Genomic DNA, 18,731 nt, shown 5'->3' on the forward strand with positions numbered 1-18,731 from the left:
TTCGCCAGTTCTAATGTTAAAGACTATATGAGTAAATACCAAGGCCTTTCTCTCGTTCTTACAGAAAATAAAAGCACCTTTCTTGGAGTGTGTTTGCTACAAATTGGGGCAGCACTACTTCTTAATTTAGGCCAGAGAATGCAAGTTATAATATCCAAAATAATAATTTAATATTTAACATGCATTACATGCTTCCTATATGCTAGTAGCTGTGCTGTGCTAAATTCTTCAATTAATCCTCCCATTGTGAGGATGGTGTAATTATTATATTATTTTATAGGTGAGGAAACTAATGCTCAAAAAATCAGAAATTTGTCCCAGCTCACACAGGTAAGTATGGCAGAGCTAGTATTAGAATCCAGGCATCCTGATTCCCAAACCTAGAACCTAACAAATAAGCAATTTCATTTTTCAAAATATCAGAAATTCAAGCTAATAGACGGGTTTTGGTTTTATGTATCAGAGGTTTCTGGAACATTGAGATTTGGTAGCCATAATTTAATACTTGTCAAAAAAAATAATTTAACCATTATTTTATTCTTCTTTGTCTTCGTTCATTTAACAATACCTATTGATCTGCATTAATATTTCAAATTGGAAAAATGAAGTAATTGATCAGATAACTAATTCTAAGGAACTTGTTAATAATGAAAAAGGAAATAAACCATTCATGGGTTTAAGTTGAAGCAGGGAGGAAGCAGGTAGAGGCAGGTGGCAGGGTGGGAGTTGGTATATTAACTCTACTGCCCTAATTTTATATGTTTGATAGCTATACCCTTCTAATAAGAGGAAATCATCTTAGTTCTGCTTACAGAGGCAGTGAATTCAGTTTAATTTGTGTTTTCAGAGGTAGCCTAAAATGCAGAGGACAAAAACAATTTTTTAATAATGTCAGAATATTATAAACTTAAATTTTATTTCCATAGCTTTGGATATATTGGAAATAATCCAAGGGTAAACGTCTAGCTTGACCAGCATCTTTTATATCAATAGCCATAGAATAAGGAAGGCCATTCAGATGTGTATGAAAGAGGCAAAGTTCAATGCCATTAATAGTAATATCTGGTATCCAAAGAATACACTCTTTGAGACTTAGAAAAAGAAATAGAAACACCTGTGTAGTTCACTTTCAGGTGTTCAAGATACTCTTAGGATGATGTAGCCAAATGTGAGAAGCATTCACCAGGCAATGTAGTTACACAATTTCCTTCTGCTCATTGTGCTGAAATGCAGGGGGCATTTGTTCCATACAATTTCATGGCAGAGGCCTTTCATTAGAGTTCTAAAAAATTTGTGTTTGTCATATAACCAGATAATAGCCCAATTTCTACTTTATTTTGTGTGGGTATTTGGCCTGATTCTGACAGCGAGCAGGTTTTCCCTATTCCCATATATCCTTTTAATTTTTTAAGGTTTATTTATGAGCTGAAATCTTTTTTTCATGCTAATAATGTTTTATTTTCTTCTAGATTAAATCAATGTAATAAAACATTGTTCAAATCCTATGTGAAACAACTGGAGCTGATATAGTGCTATGAAGAACTACGAGAGTTAGTCTGGAGAGCAACGTATCTTCTAGAGAATAGACTTGACATTCCACTCTTCTGCAATGGTTAATTCACACAGAAAACTAATATTTAATGTTTACGTAGGATTTTGCTGTACAGCAATCATCTTACCTAAAATATGCATTTGTTCTCGGTTCTCCATGCCATCTAGTGAGCAGTTCAATCAGGACCCTGGGGCTTTCCCAGAGGCCACCAATGGAGAACCATTTCCTTGGCATGAGCTAAGGCTCCCCAGCACGGTCATTCCCCTCCACTATGACCTTTTTGTTCATCCAAACCTCACCTCCCTGGACTTCGCTGCATCTGAGAAGATTGAAGTCTTAGTCAGAGATGCCACCCAATTTATCATCTTACACAGCAGAGATCATGAAATCATGAATGCCACCCTTCATTCAGAGGAAGATTTGAGATATAGGAAGCCGGGGAGACAGCTGGATGTTTTGAGTTATCCTGCTCATGAGCAAATTGCTCTGCTGGTTCCAGAGAAACTTACGGCTGACCTGAAATACTATGTGGCCATTGACTTTCAGGGCAAGTTAGCTGATGGCTTTGAAGGGTTTTATAAAAGCACGTACAGAACTCTTGGTGGTGAAATAAGGTAAGATGTCGCTCCAGCTGTTTGCAGTCTCTCATGATACTTTCCTTATGTGTTAGACCTCTTTGCGAAGAGCATGTTTCAGCAATCATTTATGAAAAGCCCAATAAACGGTGAGAAAGGAGGCACAAGGAGAAGCTCTGTTGTTTCTTAAGGAAATGGCAGTAAAGCTGGGAAGGAAGAATGCGGAGGCATAAACTGCTGGAGGGAGAGTAGCTGGGAGGAGAAGCCGGTGTGTTTGTGATAAGGCAGACATGTTTATGTTCTGCAGGAACGGATGCTCAGTGCAGAGAGCTGAAATAGGGAAGGATCAAAGGAGGTGAGCCTTCATCTGGGACCAGGAGGGAATGTGAGATGTGGCTAGAGAGAGGAATGAAAGTATGCAGTTTACCTAGGAACCAGCATGACTCAAATGCAGGAGGCAGGAGCAAATATGTTTGGAGAACTGAGAAATACTGTTCATTTGATCACCTTACGTTGACTGGCTACATGCTTTATGCCTGGCACTGTTCTAGACACTGAATCCATAGTGGTGAGATATGAACAAGGTGATAAATGTTATGAAGGCAACAAACAAGGTGCCGTAATAGAGAGTAAGTGTAGCTGGGGGTTGGGACTAATTTAGCTGAGTGATCAGGGAAGTCCTTGTCAACAAGGTGCATTTAAACTGAGATCTGACTTTTTTTTTTTTAAAGGACACAATCATGAGGATGTAATAGAGCACAGTGTCCCCAGAAAAGGGAACAGCAAGTGCAAAGTGGGACAGACTGAGAAAAGAAGGCGAGTGTGGCTTGAAGAGCATGAGCAGGAGAGAGAAGTAGAGTTGAAAGGGGTGACATCACTTAGTGAGGCGTTTACGCTAGCGCAGTGGAGCTCACCGGAACGTTCTGACCTGATCTTTGCTTATAAAGTTCAAGTGTATGTGGAGGATCCATTATAGGGAGGAAAAAGTAGGAGAAGAGCAATCATTCAGGAGGACATTGCAGTCGTTCAGGCAAGAAATGGTGGCTTGGACCAGGCTAGAGGTGGTGCCTTATGGAGTAAGTGATTGAACTTGGCATTTCTTTTGGAGGATAAAACAGACAGAATTTGCTAGAGGTAAGCGAAAGAGGAAAGGGAAAGAGAGGATAATTTGTTTGTCCAGAGCTGGGTCATCTGGGAGGGAAAAAGAGCCTGGCTCTCCCACCCTTTATCAGTTGCGTTCAGCTGCCAGTTAGAGGAACCCAAATACAGTGGCTCAACACATAGGGGGTTAATTTTCTTGTGGAGAAAAAAAATAGAAATCCCAAAGTAGGGCAGCTCAGGCTTGCTACAGTGCTTCTCGGTGTTATCCAGGACCCAAACTCCTTCCATCTTTCTGCTCAGCCTCCCTTGGCATATGGCTCCCTTCCTAATACAAGATGACTGGGGCACCTCTGGCCTTCAAGTCCACATTCCAGGCAGGAAAAAGGGGAAGTGGGAGAGAGAAAGGCAGAAAGAAGCATTCCAGCTGAGTCTGACTCCTTTCACAGAGCTTTCCCACCCGGTGATTTCAACTAGGCCAGGAATCATATGCCTACCAAGTTGCAAGGGAGTCTAAAGGGACATTACCTCCCGGAACAAAATCAGGATTCTGATGGAATTTCAGAAGGGGTATATGTTAGTAGGCAACTTTAGTAGCATCTGCCACATACTTGCTTTTCCCTCCCCCACCTTAGGTACTCATTGCCCTCTAGGGGCTCATGCACCCACCCCAGAGCCTTAGCAGTCCCCTTAGAACAGCCTTCCCCAGGCCCAGCTCTTTCCCACGCTCCCCTGGGGGTGCTTCCCCTCATTGCAGCCTCATTCTGAGGGGCCTGTTCTCAGGTCCAGTGTTGTGCTGGATAAAAAACTCAGCAACTTCTTTCCACTAGGGCGCCATGTGATGCCTTTTCTTAAATGTGTTCAAGTGACCATGGCCCTACCCAAAGAAGATACTTTTTAAGGATATCATTTTGGGAGACCAGGGAGACTAGAGGGGGGCATTTTTGGGGGTAAGAGCTGGAGGACTTCCAGAATGCCTCCCAGAATTAGCTGCAGGCTATTTCTGACTCTTATTATGATTATCCTGATAGTGTCTCCTTTACAGTCTGACTTATACAATTTCAGGCATTATCCAGGTGGTGTGATATAGAGATTTGTCTATGCTATAGCTCCTTGCGTCCAGTGGGGGGGAAACTTGAAGGTGGAATTTCCTTTCCAGAGCTCCTGGGGATCAGGCTGAAGCTGGGACGTGGCCTGGCTTCTTCCTGTTCCTTGTCCTGCTTTTCTTACTCCCTTTTTCTTTTGGCAGAATTTTCTTAATAAATCAGGGTCTGCTTCCTGGGAACACATCCTAAGTCATGACCCACAATTAGTCCTATGTCTGGTTGAGATCCCAACAGGTTTAGAGATGGTACTGACCTACTAATTTCCTAGTAAATTTTGACCTCAAATTGACTAGACATGCATGCTTCTCTCAGCCACTTACGAGCTAAGGATCTAGGTAAGGTCACACCAATTCTCTGAGCCTTAAATCCTTGTCTGCTAGGAGAATGGAGGAGATCCTGTAAGTAGAGCACCAGGCATTATTCCCAATTGGCAGCCACTTAACTAAAAGTTACCCTCGTTTATTTGGGGGGAAAAAATAAAGCCTGGATTCTCAAAAATTACAGCTTGAAAAACCAAATATGTCACTTCCAGGATTGTTCTGAAGGCACAAATTCCTTTCTGTCTTGGTCTCACTTATGTATCCTGGCTGGGGGTGGTTCTTTTCACAGAACAATCGCAGTGACAGATTTTGAGCCAACCGAGGCACGCATGGCGTTCCCTTGCTTTGATGAACCATTGTTCAAAGCCAACTTTTCAATCAAGATAAGAAGAGACAGCAGACACATCGCACTATCCAACATGCCAAAGGTATTGCCGCTTACAGAAACATCGGGGAAGTATTCTCAAGTTGAGCCTTTGTCCTTGCTGTGTTGCTTTTAAAAATATTTTCTTTTTTTTCAAGACTTACAGTATTAATTTGTTTTATTGTACTTATTATTTAATAACCCCAATCCTTCTAGATTTTAACATGGTTTTGTTTGAGGCATTGTTACCCCAGAAGGTTTTTTAACAAAACAAAACAAAGTGATTTACAGTTTCTTTATGTTCATATTGAAACATTGTTCTTTTAAATCAGTGTTACTTGGCCAGAGACAAAATTCAGAATCAAGTAGAGCAGTACTTCTTAAACTTTAATGTTCACATGAATCATCTGAGAACCTTGTTAAAATTCAGATTCGGATTCAGTCAGTCTTATGGTGAGGGAGGCCCCAGATTCTGTCTTGTTAACAAGCTCCCAGGTGACGGATGCCACTGCTGCTGGGCCAGGGACCGCATTTGAATGGCTAGGATGGAGAGACCCCTGCCTGGGCCCTACCCCAAATATTCTGACCTAGACTTCTGTGCTGGAACTTACAAATCCGTTTTCATTTTTATAAGTCGCAGTGGTAGTTCTTAAAATTATTTATAAAAATTATTTATCATGGTTATACACTTTTTTAATTTGAAAGAGACCTTTTATTTGGCCTGTATTTGTACTCAAAATGCAGAGACTCTGAACGACACAGTGGACCTGAGCTAATTTGGTATTTCCTCACTAATGCCGTGCTTGCCATTTGTGTTGTTGAACAAAATGTGAAATGTTTCCCCACCCTGGTTTGTAATGTAGGGCAAAGGTAGAGGCTCTCCTGACAGTGCTTCAGCGGAAGGGGCAGCACAGAAAGCAGCCGGCTCAGGGCCCTCCCGCTGCCCTCTCAGCCCAGAACAGTGGCTGGACTCATGGGTGAACGGGAGAAATGAGTTCACAAGCTAGACACGGAACTTCCCAGACTTCTATTTAAATAGAAAAAAGATATTTGCTCTGAAATACTGGCAGCGCAGATCCAGGGGAACATTGCACTGAACACACATCCTATAGCTTTCCCACGACTGTGAAGACAGCAATTTAATTAGCCCTCTCATTTTCAGGTAGAAATGCTTGCAAAGCATAGTGCAGTCTCATTCCTGGCAGCTTTTTATTGATATGTTTTATATATGAATAACTATGGAGGCTAAAGTAAAAACAAAGTTCATAAAGCCTTTTCATTAAAGTGTGACACAAACATAAACTGCCTTTTTGTTATATCAGTGTTTAAATTTTCTATGTTTAGAAATCTCCAGTAACTTCTCATATTTAAGAAAAATAAGTGAACGCTTTAAAATATTTCCTACAACCCTTGAATCTTTGCATTGCCTCAGTTGACTAGACCAGTTCTCTGGATCGTGCCATTTTCAGCAAATATTCGCTTAACATTCTGCTCCTCACTGACATGCCCAACGTGTGTAGCCAAGAAAAAAAGGCGACCTAAAGTAATACCACAATCATACTCTCTGGATAATAACAGTGACAGCACTTAATATGGGTTATGGTCCGGTGGGAAGCAGCAACAAATACTAAGTTCTCGATTTGTTTAATTAAGAATACAAGATTTAAGGGAAGTGAGGAGGCCAGCCAAGCACTGGTAGAGGCAGCTTATCTTTGGGGCATTTCTTTGTCCTCTTCATTCCTTAAAGGAGCACACACCTGCTGGTGACACTTGCTGTGCAAGTAGAGTCCTGCCAGTGTTGAGAAAACAGCTAACCCCTCATCTAGCAACAAGTGTTTTATGCTTGAAACTTACATCCCCCTCCTGGATGAACTTACACTAACACCCAGACACTTCCACTTAAGGCAATGTTAATCTATGAGTCACTCCAAGTTCCTGAACAAAACTCAGCCTCCAGGGGGTACATCTTTATCTGAGGGAAAAATCAGAGGGAATGCCCATCTGTCTCCTACACATCATTGCTACCAGCTGTCTGGAGACACAGTCGCTCACTTCCCCGTAGTACCACAGCCTTGCCCCCTCTTACCCTCACCCCTCCACACACCCGACTAAATGGTTTTGCTGCTGAGTTTGGTCAGAAGACTACAGTCAATGCCTTCTCTCTGGCCCCCTCTTCCATAACCCTCTTTTTTTTGCTAGGAGTATGTATCCATAGAACTCTACATGCATCAGACTCATAAAGAGATTATTATTGAGCAAAATGAATTTGCTGGAAAGAAGTAATTACATCCCAGAATATACTGCTAATTTTCTTAGAGTATGTGGTCAGTGTCTTCTGCTTTATAGGAACTTAGGAACTGAATGCTTTGATAGAAATATGTAGAATTAAATTATGTAGAATTTAATAGCACAAACATTTGTCATCAAAGTAGGCTAGGCAGTTTATGGTAATATTTCAAGCTATTGTCTCTTGCCAAAGCAAACTATAATCTCAACCAAACACATAAAACATGCTCAAGAAGGCCTGGTTAGCACGGCCCCACGCCTGACACCTTGCAAAGGGGGGTAGAAGGTATGAGGAGGGGAGCAAGCTAGCCCAAGAGTTGTCACCAATTTGAAGAAAGTGGTATTTTCAGATTACTGAATCTGACCCATTCCGTATTTAGGGGTATTGTACCATATTGGAGATCATTTCTGGGACTCGCTCTTCAGTGCAAATAAAGATAGAACTCAGTAATTATTCAGTGAATTTGAGAGATGCAGCTGACGAGTCTGTAGGCTTAAAACTTTTGCTTCCTCAGTACATAGACAGGAGCTTAAATTACTAATGACCTCCTTGGCCTGACTGCTTTCGTTGTGAAATCAATGAAGCAAAGATAAAAATAAGACTGTGACTAAAGCTGTCACACAGCGAGGTGAAAGCATGAGCAATGCCTTTGGAGTCACACGGCCACATCCACATCTTGGTCTTGCTGTGGAACTTGCCTTGTGATCTTGGGCAACTCAGTTCATATTTTTGAGACTCTGTTTCCTCACTTGTGAAATAACACCTACCACACACACACACACACACACACACACACACACACACAGGATAACAGGATTAAGAGATAATGCAAATCATTTAGCACAGTTTTGCTTCCCATTTCCTTCTGCAACAGAGATTTACTTATTATATAACAAGGGAAAGGGGGCCATTCTCTGGTATTTTTCCTTAGAAGTGCAGAACTTGAATTTATGGCAATTTGGAGATTATTGCATTTCAAGAAAGTAGGAGCATCTAAGCTGCTATTATGCTCTCAAGCAATATAAGCAAATACATTTTCAAGCAGATAAGACTGGCATACATTTTGGGATCTCAAAATTAGTGCAATGTATCTTCAGGAAAGTCCAGGGATAAGAAAATAAAGGGAGGAGAGACCACAGAATGCTACTCCCTCCTACAAGGGCATCAGGTCCTTCGGAGTGTCAGGCTCTCCTCTGACTTACCTGGCTTACGTCATAGGCATTGGTGTAAAATACTCCAACTTTCAAATACTGATTCTCTCCCTTCCTGTAGGTTAAGACGATTGAACTTGAAGGAGGCCTCGTGGAAGATCATTTTGAAACGACTGTAAAAATGAGTACATACCTTGTAGCCTACGTAGTTTGTGATTTCAAGTCTGTGAGTGGGACAACCTCATCAGGGGTCAAGGTGAGACTGAGATCTCATTTCATACACAGCACAGAATAGTGTACTGAGCACAATGCACTTTTCTTTATTTTCTTAAGCTTTGTTCCTTATTATCAAAGTATCGTGCTTATCTTACAAACAAGAAATAGGTAAAAATAAATAAATAAATAAATTACCCATAAATCCATTACTAGGATATAATTACTGATAATGTTAATGTATACCTTCAAACTACTTTCTATATGTATGTCAGTATATGGCAGTATCCTATCTAATAAAGACAGAATATGCAAATTGACCATCACACTGTCACAAAGATGGCGGCGCCCATAGCCACAAGATGGTGGTGCCCAGTGCCCTCAGCCCTGCTGGAGTCCCCCAGTTCTTTCAGCCCCGCCAGGGGTGGCAGGCCCGCGGTGCGGCCAGACCCACCCTCAGCCCCCCAGCTGCCCAGGGCCGGCCCGAGGTGCAGGCAAGCCTCGGATGTCAGCTGCCCAGCCACCCAGTGCCGCCTGAGGCTCAGGTAACCAGGGCAAGCCAAGGCTTGCTCTGTCGGCAGTGGCAGCAGCAGAGGTGTGATGAGAGCATCGCCTTCCCCTGATGGCTGGGTCGCCTCCCACCCCTTAGGGCTCCTGGACTGTGAGCAGGCAGGGCTGAGGGACCCCCCTCCAGTGCATGAATTTTCATGCACCGGGCCTCTAAAATATATATATATATATATATATATATATATATATATATATATATTATAAAATAATATATTATAGTATATATTGTATATATACTTTGTATAAAATAATATGTGACTATTTTAACTCAATCTTTACCACAATATGCAATAAAAATTGAATGCCATTAAATATTTTTCTGTAATACTATATTAATAATTGCTTAGTACTATACCTCATAGAGGTACCATAAAATTTTTTTAATCAGCACCTTATTTCAGGACATTCACATTGTTTCCAATTGTTTTTCTCAATGAAAGAAACTCTTCATAATTTTTAGAGTCTTCATTGTTTGCAAAAATTTACAATATCCAATATTTATTTTTATATAAGTTTTGCAAACATCAATAGACACATTAAAATAAACAAGAACTCCTTACCTGAGGAACCAAATGATTGACATAAAAACATATTCAAAGAACCATAAAATAATAACGCTTATGAAAAATAGCCATAAAATGGCTATTACAATTTGCATACATATGACACCTATGGAAATGTAGATAAATTATGCACCATGTATCTGCACACACATCAGGGCATCTCTGCACATAGGTCTGTGTGTGCACAGCTATAGACACGTGAGCAATCAGATGGTGCTTTACTTCACAGGACAGGTTGCTGTCAGCTTCCTTGGACTCCTATCCCAGGTCTATAGATTCTACATGGGTGACGTGGAGCAAGTTACTTAATTTCCAGGGAGATAATAGCAGTTACTTCGTAATGTTATTGAGAGGATTAATTTATATTTACATGTACATTTTTAACACAGTGCCTGGTAATCCATCAAAACATGGCAGCCATGAATATATCCTTCCTATAAAAGTTCTCAGGAACTTCAGTTAGTTCAGAGCATGAAAGCACATAATGAAATGAAAGTAGTACTATGCTTGAAACCCAAGAAAATCAGAAACTAACTTTATTTTTTCTACTTAATGGCTATTTGCTTTGAGGGGAGTCAATGAACATATTTGGCATTTTTTAGTTTAAAGTAAACTAGACTAGGAAGGGGATCCAAAAAGTTCTTAAAGGCTTTTCCACCTCATAAAACTATGTTTTATTTGAATTGTGCTAATCATAACTTTGGAAGGCTAGTTTTAAGTGCACATGATACTGATGAGCTCAAGTGGACTCTCATGACATAATAGGTTAACAGAGTTTGAAATGTACAATTAGCACCTAGGGAATGAATTGTCATGAAAGATGCAGGGTTATTTATAATTTTCACGAGTGGCTTTTGCTTTAATACTTTACAGAGCATCAGATCCCCTATTGACAACATGCTTTAATGGTATTTTCAATAATTTCTTGAGACATGCAGTTTGCTTTTCTTTGGATAAGGTTTGTTAGGAATGGTATCATGCCAAGGATCTGTCATTCAAAGACCACTTTTTCTGACCTACATTTTGCAGGTGTCCATCTATGCATCCCCAGACAAATGGAGTCAAACTCATTATGCTTTGGAGGCATCATTGAAGCTACTTGATTTTTATGAAAGTTACTTTGATATCTACTATCCACTCCCAAAACTGGGTAAGTGTCCTTATTTTTGCTTATAGAATTTGCTTTGAGTCCCTCCCCCTTTAGATGTAATTTAAATGAGCACTCAGGAGGTTACTTAGTACAGGAAGCAATTATTTGTACCTCAGAGAGGGTCCTTGAGTGTAGAAAAGTATTTACGAAAAGCCTAAGTAGTGTGGATAATTCCTCTATTCTTTTATCAGGTTTAAAATTAAAATAGCTGCATTCCATATTGGGTTTAATTTGGTGAATTTTCTGGAGCACATTTTTTTCTATACCATGTTTGTACAAGACCAGCAATGTTTCATAAAATTTGCCACAGATTTATGTAAACAGCTGAAAATTGTCCCTTCATCTCTTATCTGTTGTGTAATTGAGGCTAGAAAATAAGAAAGACTGTGGTACAGATTTTTAAAAAATATTTGGAGGAGATAGATAATTTGCATGTGGTAGTAGACCTTTATGTAAGAAAATACAGTCAATCTTGGTTTTAATTTTCTGTCTTAAAAAATAAGATAGAAATATCGTAATATTGCAGAACATATAAAAACTATGATTTAATTTTGTAGCTTATATAGATTACTTTTTAAGAGTTTCTGACAGTGACAAAACATTTATTTCCTTTGGGACATTAGGAAATATTCCTCCTTGTCATATTCTTCTCCTTTCCCCACAACCTCCATTCATTTTTTTTAGAGAAGGTAAAAGGGAACATTAAAATACACCAGGAGCTTATAACTATAGTTGCTGAATCTCACTGTATTATTAGAGTGTGGATTCTATATACCCCTTAGCATACCCCTTAGCACAGATATACTAACTTCAGTTACCCACAATCCACTGCTCTCCTCTATGTCAAAAGTCAAGGAAAGATTAAATAACAGCAATCAACAATTTGATGTTGTTCTTGAAAAATGCAACCTTGAAGAGTATATGAAATGTATTTTAAAGCTAACTGAAAAGAAGCATGCAGCTTAAAAAAAATAGAGCTAATTTAAGTGTCTCTAATGGCTTTGAGAAATAATCCAACTAATAGAAAATCAACAGTACAATTTAGAAAAGGAGTCATTTCCACATCTGAAGTGCTAATGAATACCGATCTTTACTAGTGACAATTTAGTTTCTTATTTTGTTATAAGTATTTGTTTTTATACACTGGAATTAACTAGTACTAATTCCAGACAATGCAATTTAAACCAATGACGTGGTTCATTACAAACTTAAAAAAATTATCTTTCTTTTCAGCTGAACAGTACTTCTTCCAAAATGTCATGGCAAAATAAAAAAAATCAAGATCAAATATTAGCCAGAAATTTTAAATTTCTAACTTACATGAAGTCACCGGCAAAAGATGCATACACACATGCATACACACACACACACACACACACACATACACACACACACATACACATACACTTCCTCCCCCACCCATGACTTAGTTAAGAGGTAGAGAAAATATCAATGTTGAGAGGAAATTGAGGTAAAAACTTTTTGAAAAAAACAATGGTTAATGTCAATAGGGTACTTCAACTGCAACTAAAACTGTATTGATAAAATATATTCTACTTGACATGGGCACTGATTGTTTTTAGTGCAACTGCAAGACACTATGTCAATGTTAAGATATTCTTGATGTTTTAGAAAGTCTGCTATGTATACTGCAAGGATCATAATGTATTTGAGGAGGAAGCAAATCCCACTTCTGGTATGGAAGCCATAATGATCAAGTATGGTTGTTCTTATGTTTTAGATCTAGTTGCGATTCCTGACTTTGGATCTGGAGCCATGGAAAACTGGGGCCTCATCACATATAGAGAGACATCACTGCTCTTTGATCCAAAGACCGCTTCTGCTTTTGATAAACTATGGGTCACCAGAGTCATAGCCCATGAGTTAGCACACCAGGTACTTGGTACTCATGACATTTTCTTAGTATCAGTCCAAAAGAGCATTATGCAGGGCACCACCAATCTTCCTAAAACAACATAAAATTGTATTATTTTATCTCTAGAGGGGACCTTATGGATTACCAAACTAGACACAATATGTCAAGTAGCAGAGGGCTACAGCTCTAGACTATGGAACTCATACAGAAAATTTATCATGAGAGAAGTGATCACTTTATTTGTCTAAAACCCTTCAGGGTAGACCCTCCAAATGTCATTTAGTAGCGAAGGGTGGCAACTATGCAAATTCATAGAACACAGAATTGGAAACTCTACAAAAATATTAAATATATTTTTCTTATAGCCTTAGTACTGTGACATTCCAAAATCAAGCTTCTTGAAACTTTGTGAGGATTACAGATGTCTGTTCCTGTCGTATAGTAGGCCCTCAATTAGTGTAAGTTATTAATGATGATGACAATGCCCACTACTACTGCTACCATTACTTGCAGAGTAAGATTTCCAAGGCCCACTTATTGACACTGTCTTACATACAAATATGGAGCCAAAAAAACTAATACTATAGATATTAGAGACCATTTCTACTCTATTTATTTCTGAAAATCCCCAGTAGCACAGTGAATTATTTAGAGCCCTAGAAATTCTCTTTCACCATGTAGGTAAATATCATGACAATATAGAATCTGGTAATTTCTCTTCTTTTTAATTTTTAAGTTTACCTTTTATTATCATCCTCATAATGTCTTTTGGTTTTTTTAAGCAGTGAACTAAAGACCCAATTACATAGGAGCCATGCTCTGCACTGCACTATGTGGGCAGCTTTCTCAGATTCAGGATCTCCCCGCTGGCCCATCATAGAGATTTTGGATATTCGTCACTGGTAGCTCTAAAGCACTTAACTGAGCCGAGAGATTCCTAATCTTTCTACCCAGTGTTCGTAGGGAAATGGTCGGAGAGCGCTAGCTCTTCAGCTCCACGCTCCCTCTCAGGTTTCCTTTAATAGCTTTTCTTTTGTGGAAATGCAGAGTGTCTGGATGGATAAAGCAGCAGGCTGCACTAGAATTTTTTGGCTTGACTATTCTGTCTCCATATGACCGTGTCACTCCTCTGTGGAAAACCCTGGCAAAAACTCCCAGTGCCCACTGGGTGAGTCAAGGGACCCCAGAATGGCATACAAGGCCCCCATGACAGCCCCTCTCCACCTCTCCAGCCTCATCTCCTACGGACACCCTGAGTTTAGCCATCCCAGACCACTGCCATTTCCTGAACATGCAAGGTTGTGTTGCTCCTCTATGCGTTTGTTACTGCTGATCTGGCCAGAGCACACACCACTCCCAACATACCCAAGACCACTTGCAAGACTCAGGAAATGAATCATTTCCTAGCTAATCTACAAACTCTCCAAGCAGAACTGATTCTTTCCTGCTGGAACCCTCTGTCCCTGTACAGACACTGATCATGGCACCCTAATGCTTTAGTGCATTATTTGTCTGCTGGTTGACCTCCATCATTTGCAATGAGACAGAGGCTGTATTATATGTATTCACATTTCTAATATATGGCTTGGTACCAGGAACATAGGTTATCAGTAGATACTCGCTGAATGAATGAATAAGCAAACTACTCTTGCTAACTAAAACAAGTGGCCAGAATCAGCTCAACCTGTATTTCTCATATTCATCATTTCTATAATTGAGGAAACACCACCTGTCCCTTCTCACAAATGTCCTTGGGAAGATTGGTGCCCACTTGCAAAATGATCTGAGGGTCATCAAAAAAGAAATAGAGCTCAAACATTTTCTAAAAGCCACAGATGGAGCTGTTCTCTATAACTGTATCAAGGCTCTTCTGGATCTTAAAATCTTTTAGTTTCCCATCTTCCTGGAGATGGCAATCCTAAAATAGATAAACTAAATGCACTGTATTGGGTATATAGGCTAAATAAATAAATAAAATATAAAAGGACACAAAAAATAGTAATATTTAAAACTACAGATCAAATATAGGTCAACGGTAGAATTCTATTTAGATTATCCTTATACATCTTTTTTTATTTTATGTACATAGTTAAAATCTTAGAACTTTATTCACTTTAGTGGCCAAGTTAATCCCTGGAAATGTCAGGGCAGAGGTTAACACCAAATATGCTCATCAGTAATACTAACAATTTGAATGTCCTAAATGAATTCTTAGGATCCTCTTAAGTACCTACTACTTAAATAAAGAGGTAACTTCACCAAGGATATTTTGACATATTTTTCCTTAGATCATCACCATATATCAAAGATAAGCTGAGATTATAGTTGTGCAAGACACAAACACCCCCCCTAAAAAAATGTTTTATTTTCTTCCAGAATCTAATAGCTAAGAAGTATTCAAAGGATAGAATGAAAATTGGAGAGTTGGAGGCAATGGGAACAAAAAAGAAAAGTGAAGCAAACAAAAATGTGGTAGTGAGACAAAAAGGCAGGGAACTCAGTTGAATAACACTAGTGAGTCGCAAGAACTTTTAAAACATGCAAAGCCTGACTATTTAGTCAGGGGCACTGACCTCTTTTCCCTTAGATGATCAAATTAAAAAGTGACGACAACCAATACAATAGCTGTCAGGTCTGAATGAATCAAAATTATACCTATTTTTTGTCAGATTGGCAAAAAATATATTTTGTGTGTGCCACAGGATTTTAATTATTTTATATGTGCCATGAGATGAAACAGGTAGAAGGAAACTGTTCAGAAAGAAAAGGGTAGCTGAGATAGAGGAAAGGCCTTATTTACTAAAAGAAGGAAATTGGCATCCATTATATTTTTTACTACAGTTAGCAATTACCTGTATTTTTTGACTTTGAATAACATGGAGTTTTTACCTCCTAGTGGTTTGGCAACCTGGTTACAATGGAATGGTGGAATGACATTTGGCTCAATGAGGGTTTTGCAAAGTACATGGAACTTATCTCTGTTAATGCTACATATCCAGAGCTACAATTCGTAAGTTCACAGTTTTGTACATCATACCATGTGCCCTAAGCAATTGTCAATTTACTGTTAAAATGTTTGTGAATGCTAAAGAGAAAACAATATGGCATTGTGTGTTTTTGAGCCTGTGGTGTTTTGTTTGATATACAAAGCAAACGGTATTAGTTTGCCGGGCCTGCCATGATAAAATGCCAGACGGGGTGGCTTAAACAACAGCAATTTACTTTCTCATAGTTCTGGAGACTAGAAATTTGAGATCAATGTATCGGCAGGTTTGGTTTTCTCTGAGACCTCTCGCCTTGGCTTACAGAGGCCTCCTTTTTTGCTGTATCTGCACATAGTCTTTCCTCTGGTGTTCCTGTGTGTGTCCAAATTTCCTCTTCTTATAAGGACACCAGTCAGGTTTGATTATGGCCCACCCTACAGCTTCATTTTAACTCAGTCCCCTCTGTTAAGGCACTATTTCCAAACACAGTCACATGCTGGAGACTAGGGCTTCACCTTAGGAATTGGAGAGGGGCATACTATTCAGCCCATACCATAAATTCCCCAAACAAAAAAATTTTGGACAGAGAACTCCAGTAGCACAAATACTCAGGTGTGCATGTGGAGCGAGAGGAAGAAATTTCTCTGCCCATATACAGTGATATAGGATAAGATAATGCCCGTGGCTATAGATCCATGCAGAGTTCCTGGTATGTAACCTGAATTAGGCATAACTGGGGGCACGATCCTCTAGAATTTACAAAGGGCCTATTGTTCACTTCCCCAAAATGTATAAAACGATTTCTTCAATGCTCTCCCTTCAGGGAGCACACCCTTGCTTTTCCCTTCCCCTTCCACTCCCTGCCCCAGGCGTGTTACCTTTAGTTTCCTCACTCCCAAGCTCCAACGGCCCTTCCTTGACCTCTGGAACTTGTTTGCTAAACCCACTTCTTCTAGGAATTACTTTGTCTACCTCTGTAATTTACCCAATAAATGTTCTCTTACCAAAAAAAAAAAAAATATTTCTTCAAAATTGTCTTTTTATAGACACAGGGGATCTAAACACCACATCAAACTGGTTAATGATTAGCTCTTTGGAGTAGGCATTGGTCTAGTACATCGGTTCTCAACCTGTGGGTCGTGACCCCTTTGTGGGTCGAACGACCCTTTCAGAGGGGTCGCCTAAGACCATCGGAAAACACATATATAATTACATATTGTTTTTGTGATTAATCACTATGCTTTAATTATGTTCAATTTGTAACAATGAAAATACATTCTGCATATCAGATATTTATATTACGATTCATAACAGTAGCAAAATTACAGTTATGAAGTAGCAACGAAAATAATTTTATGGCTGGGGTCACCACAACATGAGGAACTGTATTAAAGGGTCGCGGCATTAGGAAGGTGGAGAACCATGGATTCAAAGTCAGTGTATTATTGTTATGTGATGAATACATGTTTTAGTCCCAAAGCTTCATATAGTCTCACTTATAAAATGCATATAGTGCATCTCCCAAGCAGGCAGATGATGGATGTAAGTTCCTGGCATGTAGCACGTGTTCACTAATGGGAACCATTAGTCTTAGTCCTGTATCCAAAGGCTTGGTAGCTGGTAAACATTCATGACATATCTGAGGGGATGTTGGATTTATACCTTTATGAGTAGAGAATTGTTGAAAGGGAAATATATAAAGGGAAAGAAACTTATAATCAATTGTCAGAAATATTAATTGAATAATTACTTCTAAGAATATCTTGCCAAACCTAGTATGTTTTCTATTGCTTTGAGAATGTCAAATTGAAATTGAAAAAAATGTTCTCTTCTGTTTAGGATGACTATTTTTTGGAAGTGTGTTTTGAAGTCATTAAAAGAGATTCACTAAATTCATCCCATCCTATCTCCAATCAAGCAAAAACCCCTACTGAAATACAGGAAATGTTTGACACAATTTCCTACAACAAGGTAGTAAATGCTGTGGGCAGTAGAAACTGTTTTCAGGAGAACTAAAAGGAGGCCTATAAAATTAACAGCTGAAGTTGGTGCTGCCGGGTGACTGGCACCTGTTCACTTTTTATTTTATTTGCTGTTTAATTTTCAGACATTCTATAAGTTCTATAAAATTAAGCTTCCTTTAAAAATATGTCACACTAAAAAAAATATATCCTACTACCTTTTCCTTTATATATTCTTTTCTTTTTCTCTCTCTTTAGGGAGCTTGTATTTTAAATATGCTCAAGGATTTCTTGAGTGAGGAGAAATTTCGGAAAGGAATTATTCACTACTTAAAGAAGTTCAGCTATGGAAATGCTAAGAATGATGATTTGTGGAACAGCATGTCCAATGTAAGTCAAATGTTGGGTTACAGCAGCTGTTAAGCCTATAAGCTGAGAGGCTAATTATGAAGGTTATAAATAGTTATATTGTCAGTCAACAAGCATTCCACTTGCCACACTACCAGGGTCCTTAGAAGACAGCACCTTCCCTTTTCCTCCAGCTCCACACTAAACTGGGAGGCCTCTGGGTTAGCCAGAGGGGTCTGGCACTTGACCCCCTTCTCTTTGGTTTCCCCGCTGTGGTTAACCACACACTTTTATCCTCCCATTTTCCAAAATCTTCAATGACTTTGTAATTCCTATTAAATAATAACTAATCTTCTCTGCCCAAATTTTAAGGTTGAACCCTACTTGTTCAGTTTGTCTTTGGTGTGTGTAGTAGTGTGGGGGAAACTAAAGGAGAAATTTGGTGAAGAATAAGAGGATTTTTAAAAGCCAATTGTGAATACCGACCGCCATGTTAATCTTTGTCTCATTATGCTTATAATCATATCAGGAAGGGAAGGTAGGCATTCTTACCCCATTTGTACAGATAGGAAAACGAACACTTAAGGGGAAGGTTTGCTCAAGATCATATGCC

The 18,731-nt window shown here is 39.2% G+C and overlaps 1 protein-coding gene across 2 annotated transcripts in view; it reads left to right on the forward strand.

Annotated features, from left to right (window-relative positions):
• The first annotated feature begins 1,473 nt into the window (after window positions 1–1,473).
• ERAP2 (endoplasmic reticulum aminopeptidase 2) overlaps window positions 1,474–18,731 on the forward strand; it is a 37,293-nt gene continuing 20,035 nt past the window's right edge. The window contains exons 1-8 of one of the 2 annotated variants that reach the window (XM_081090114.1): window positions 1,474–2,166; window positions 4,941–5,079; window positions 8,575–8,709; window positions 10,829–10,949; window positions 12,691–12,845; window positions 15,722–15,835; window positions 17,649–17,780; window positions 18,029–18,160. In XM_081090114.1, coding sequence (XP_080946240.1) covers window positions 1,610–2,166; window positions 4,941–5,079; window positions 8,575–8,709; window positions 10,829–10,949; window positions 12,691–12,845; window positions 15,722–15,835; window positions 17,649–17,780; window positions 18,029–18,160 — 1,485 coding nt within the window. In that variant the 5' untranslated portion in view covers window positions 1,474–1,609. The remainder of the gene's footprint in view (window positions 2,167–4,940; window positions 5,080–8,574; window positions 8,710–10,828; window positions 10,950–12,690; window positions 12,846–15,721; window positions 15,836–17,648; window positions 17,781–18,028; window positions 18,161–18,731) is intronic. The other variant, XM_081090115.1, reaches the window with a different exon arrangement.

This window comes from Myotis nattereri (genome assembly GCF_964212035.1).
Source record: "Myotis nattereri genome assembly, chromosome: 4".
In the NCBI taxonomy this organism is placed as follows: Eukaryota; Metazoa; Chordata; class Mammalia; order Chiroptera; family Vespertilionidae; genus Myotis; species Myotis nattereri.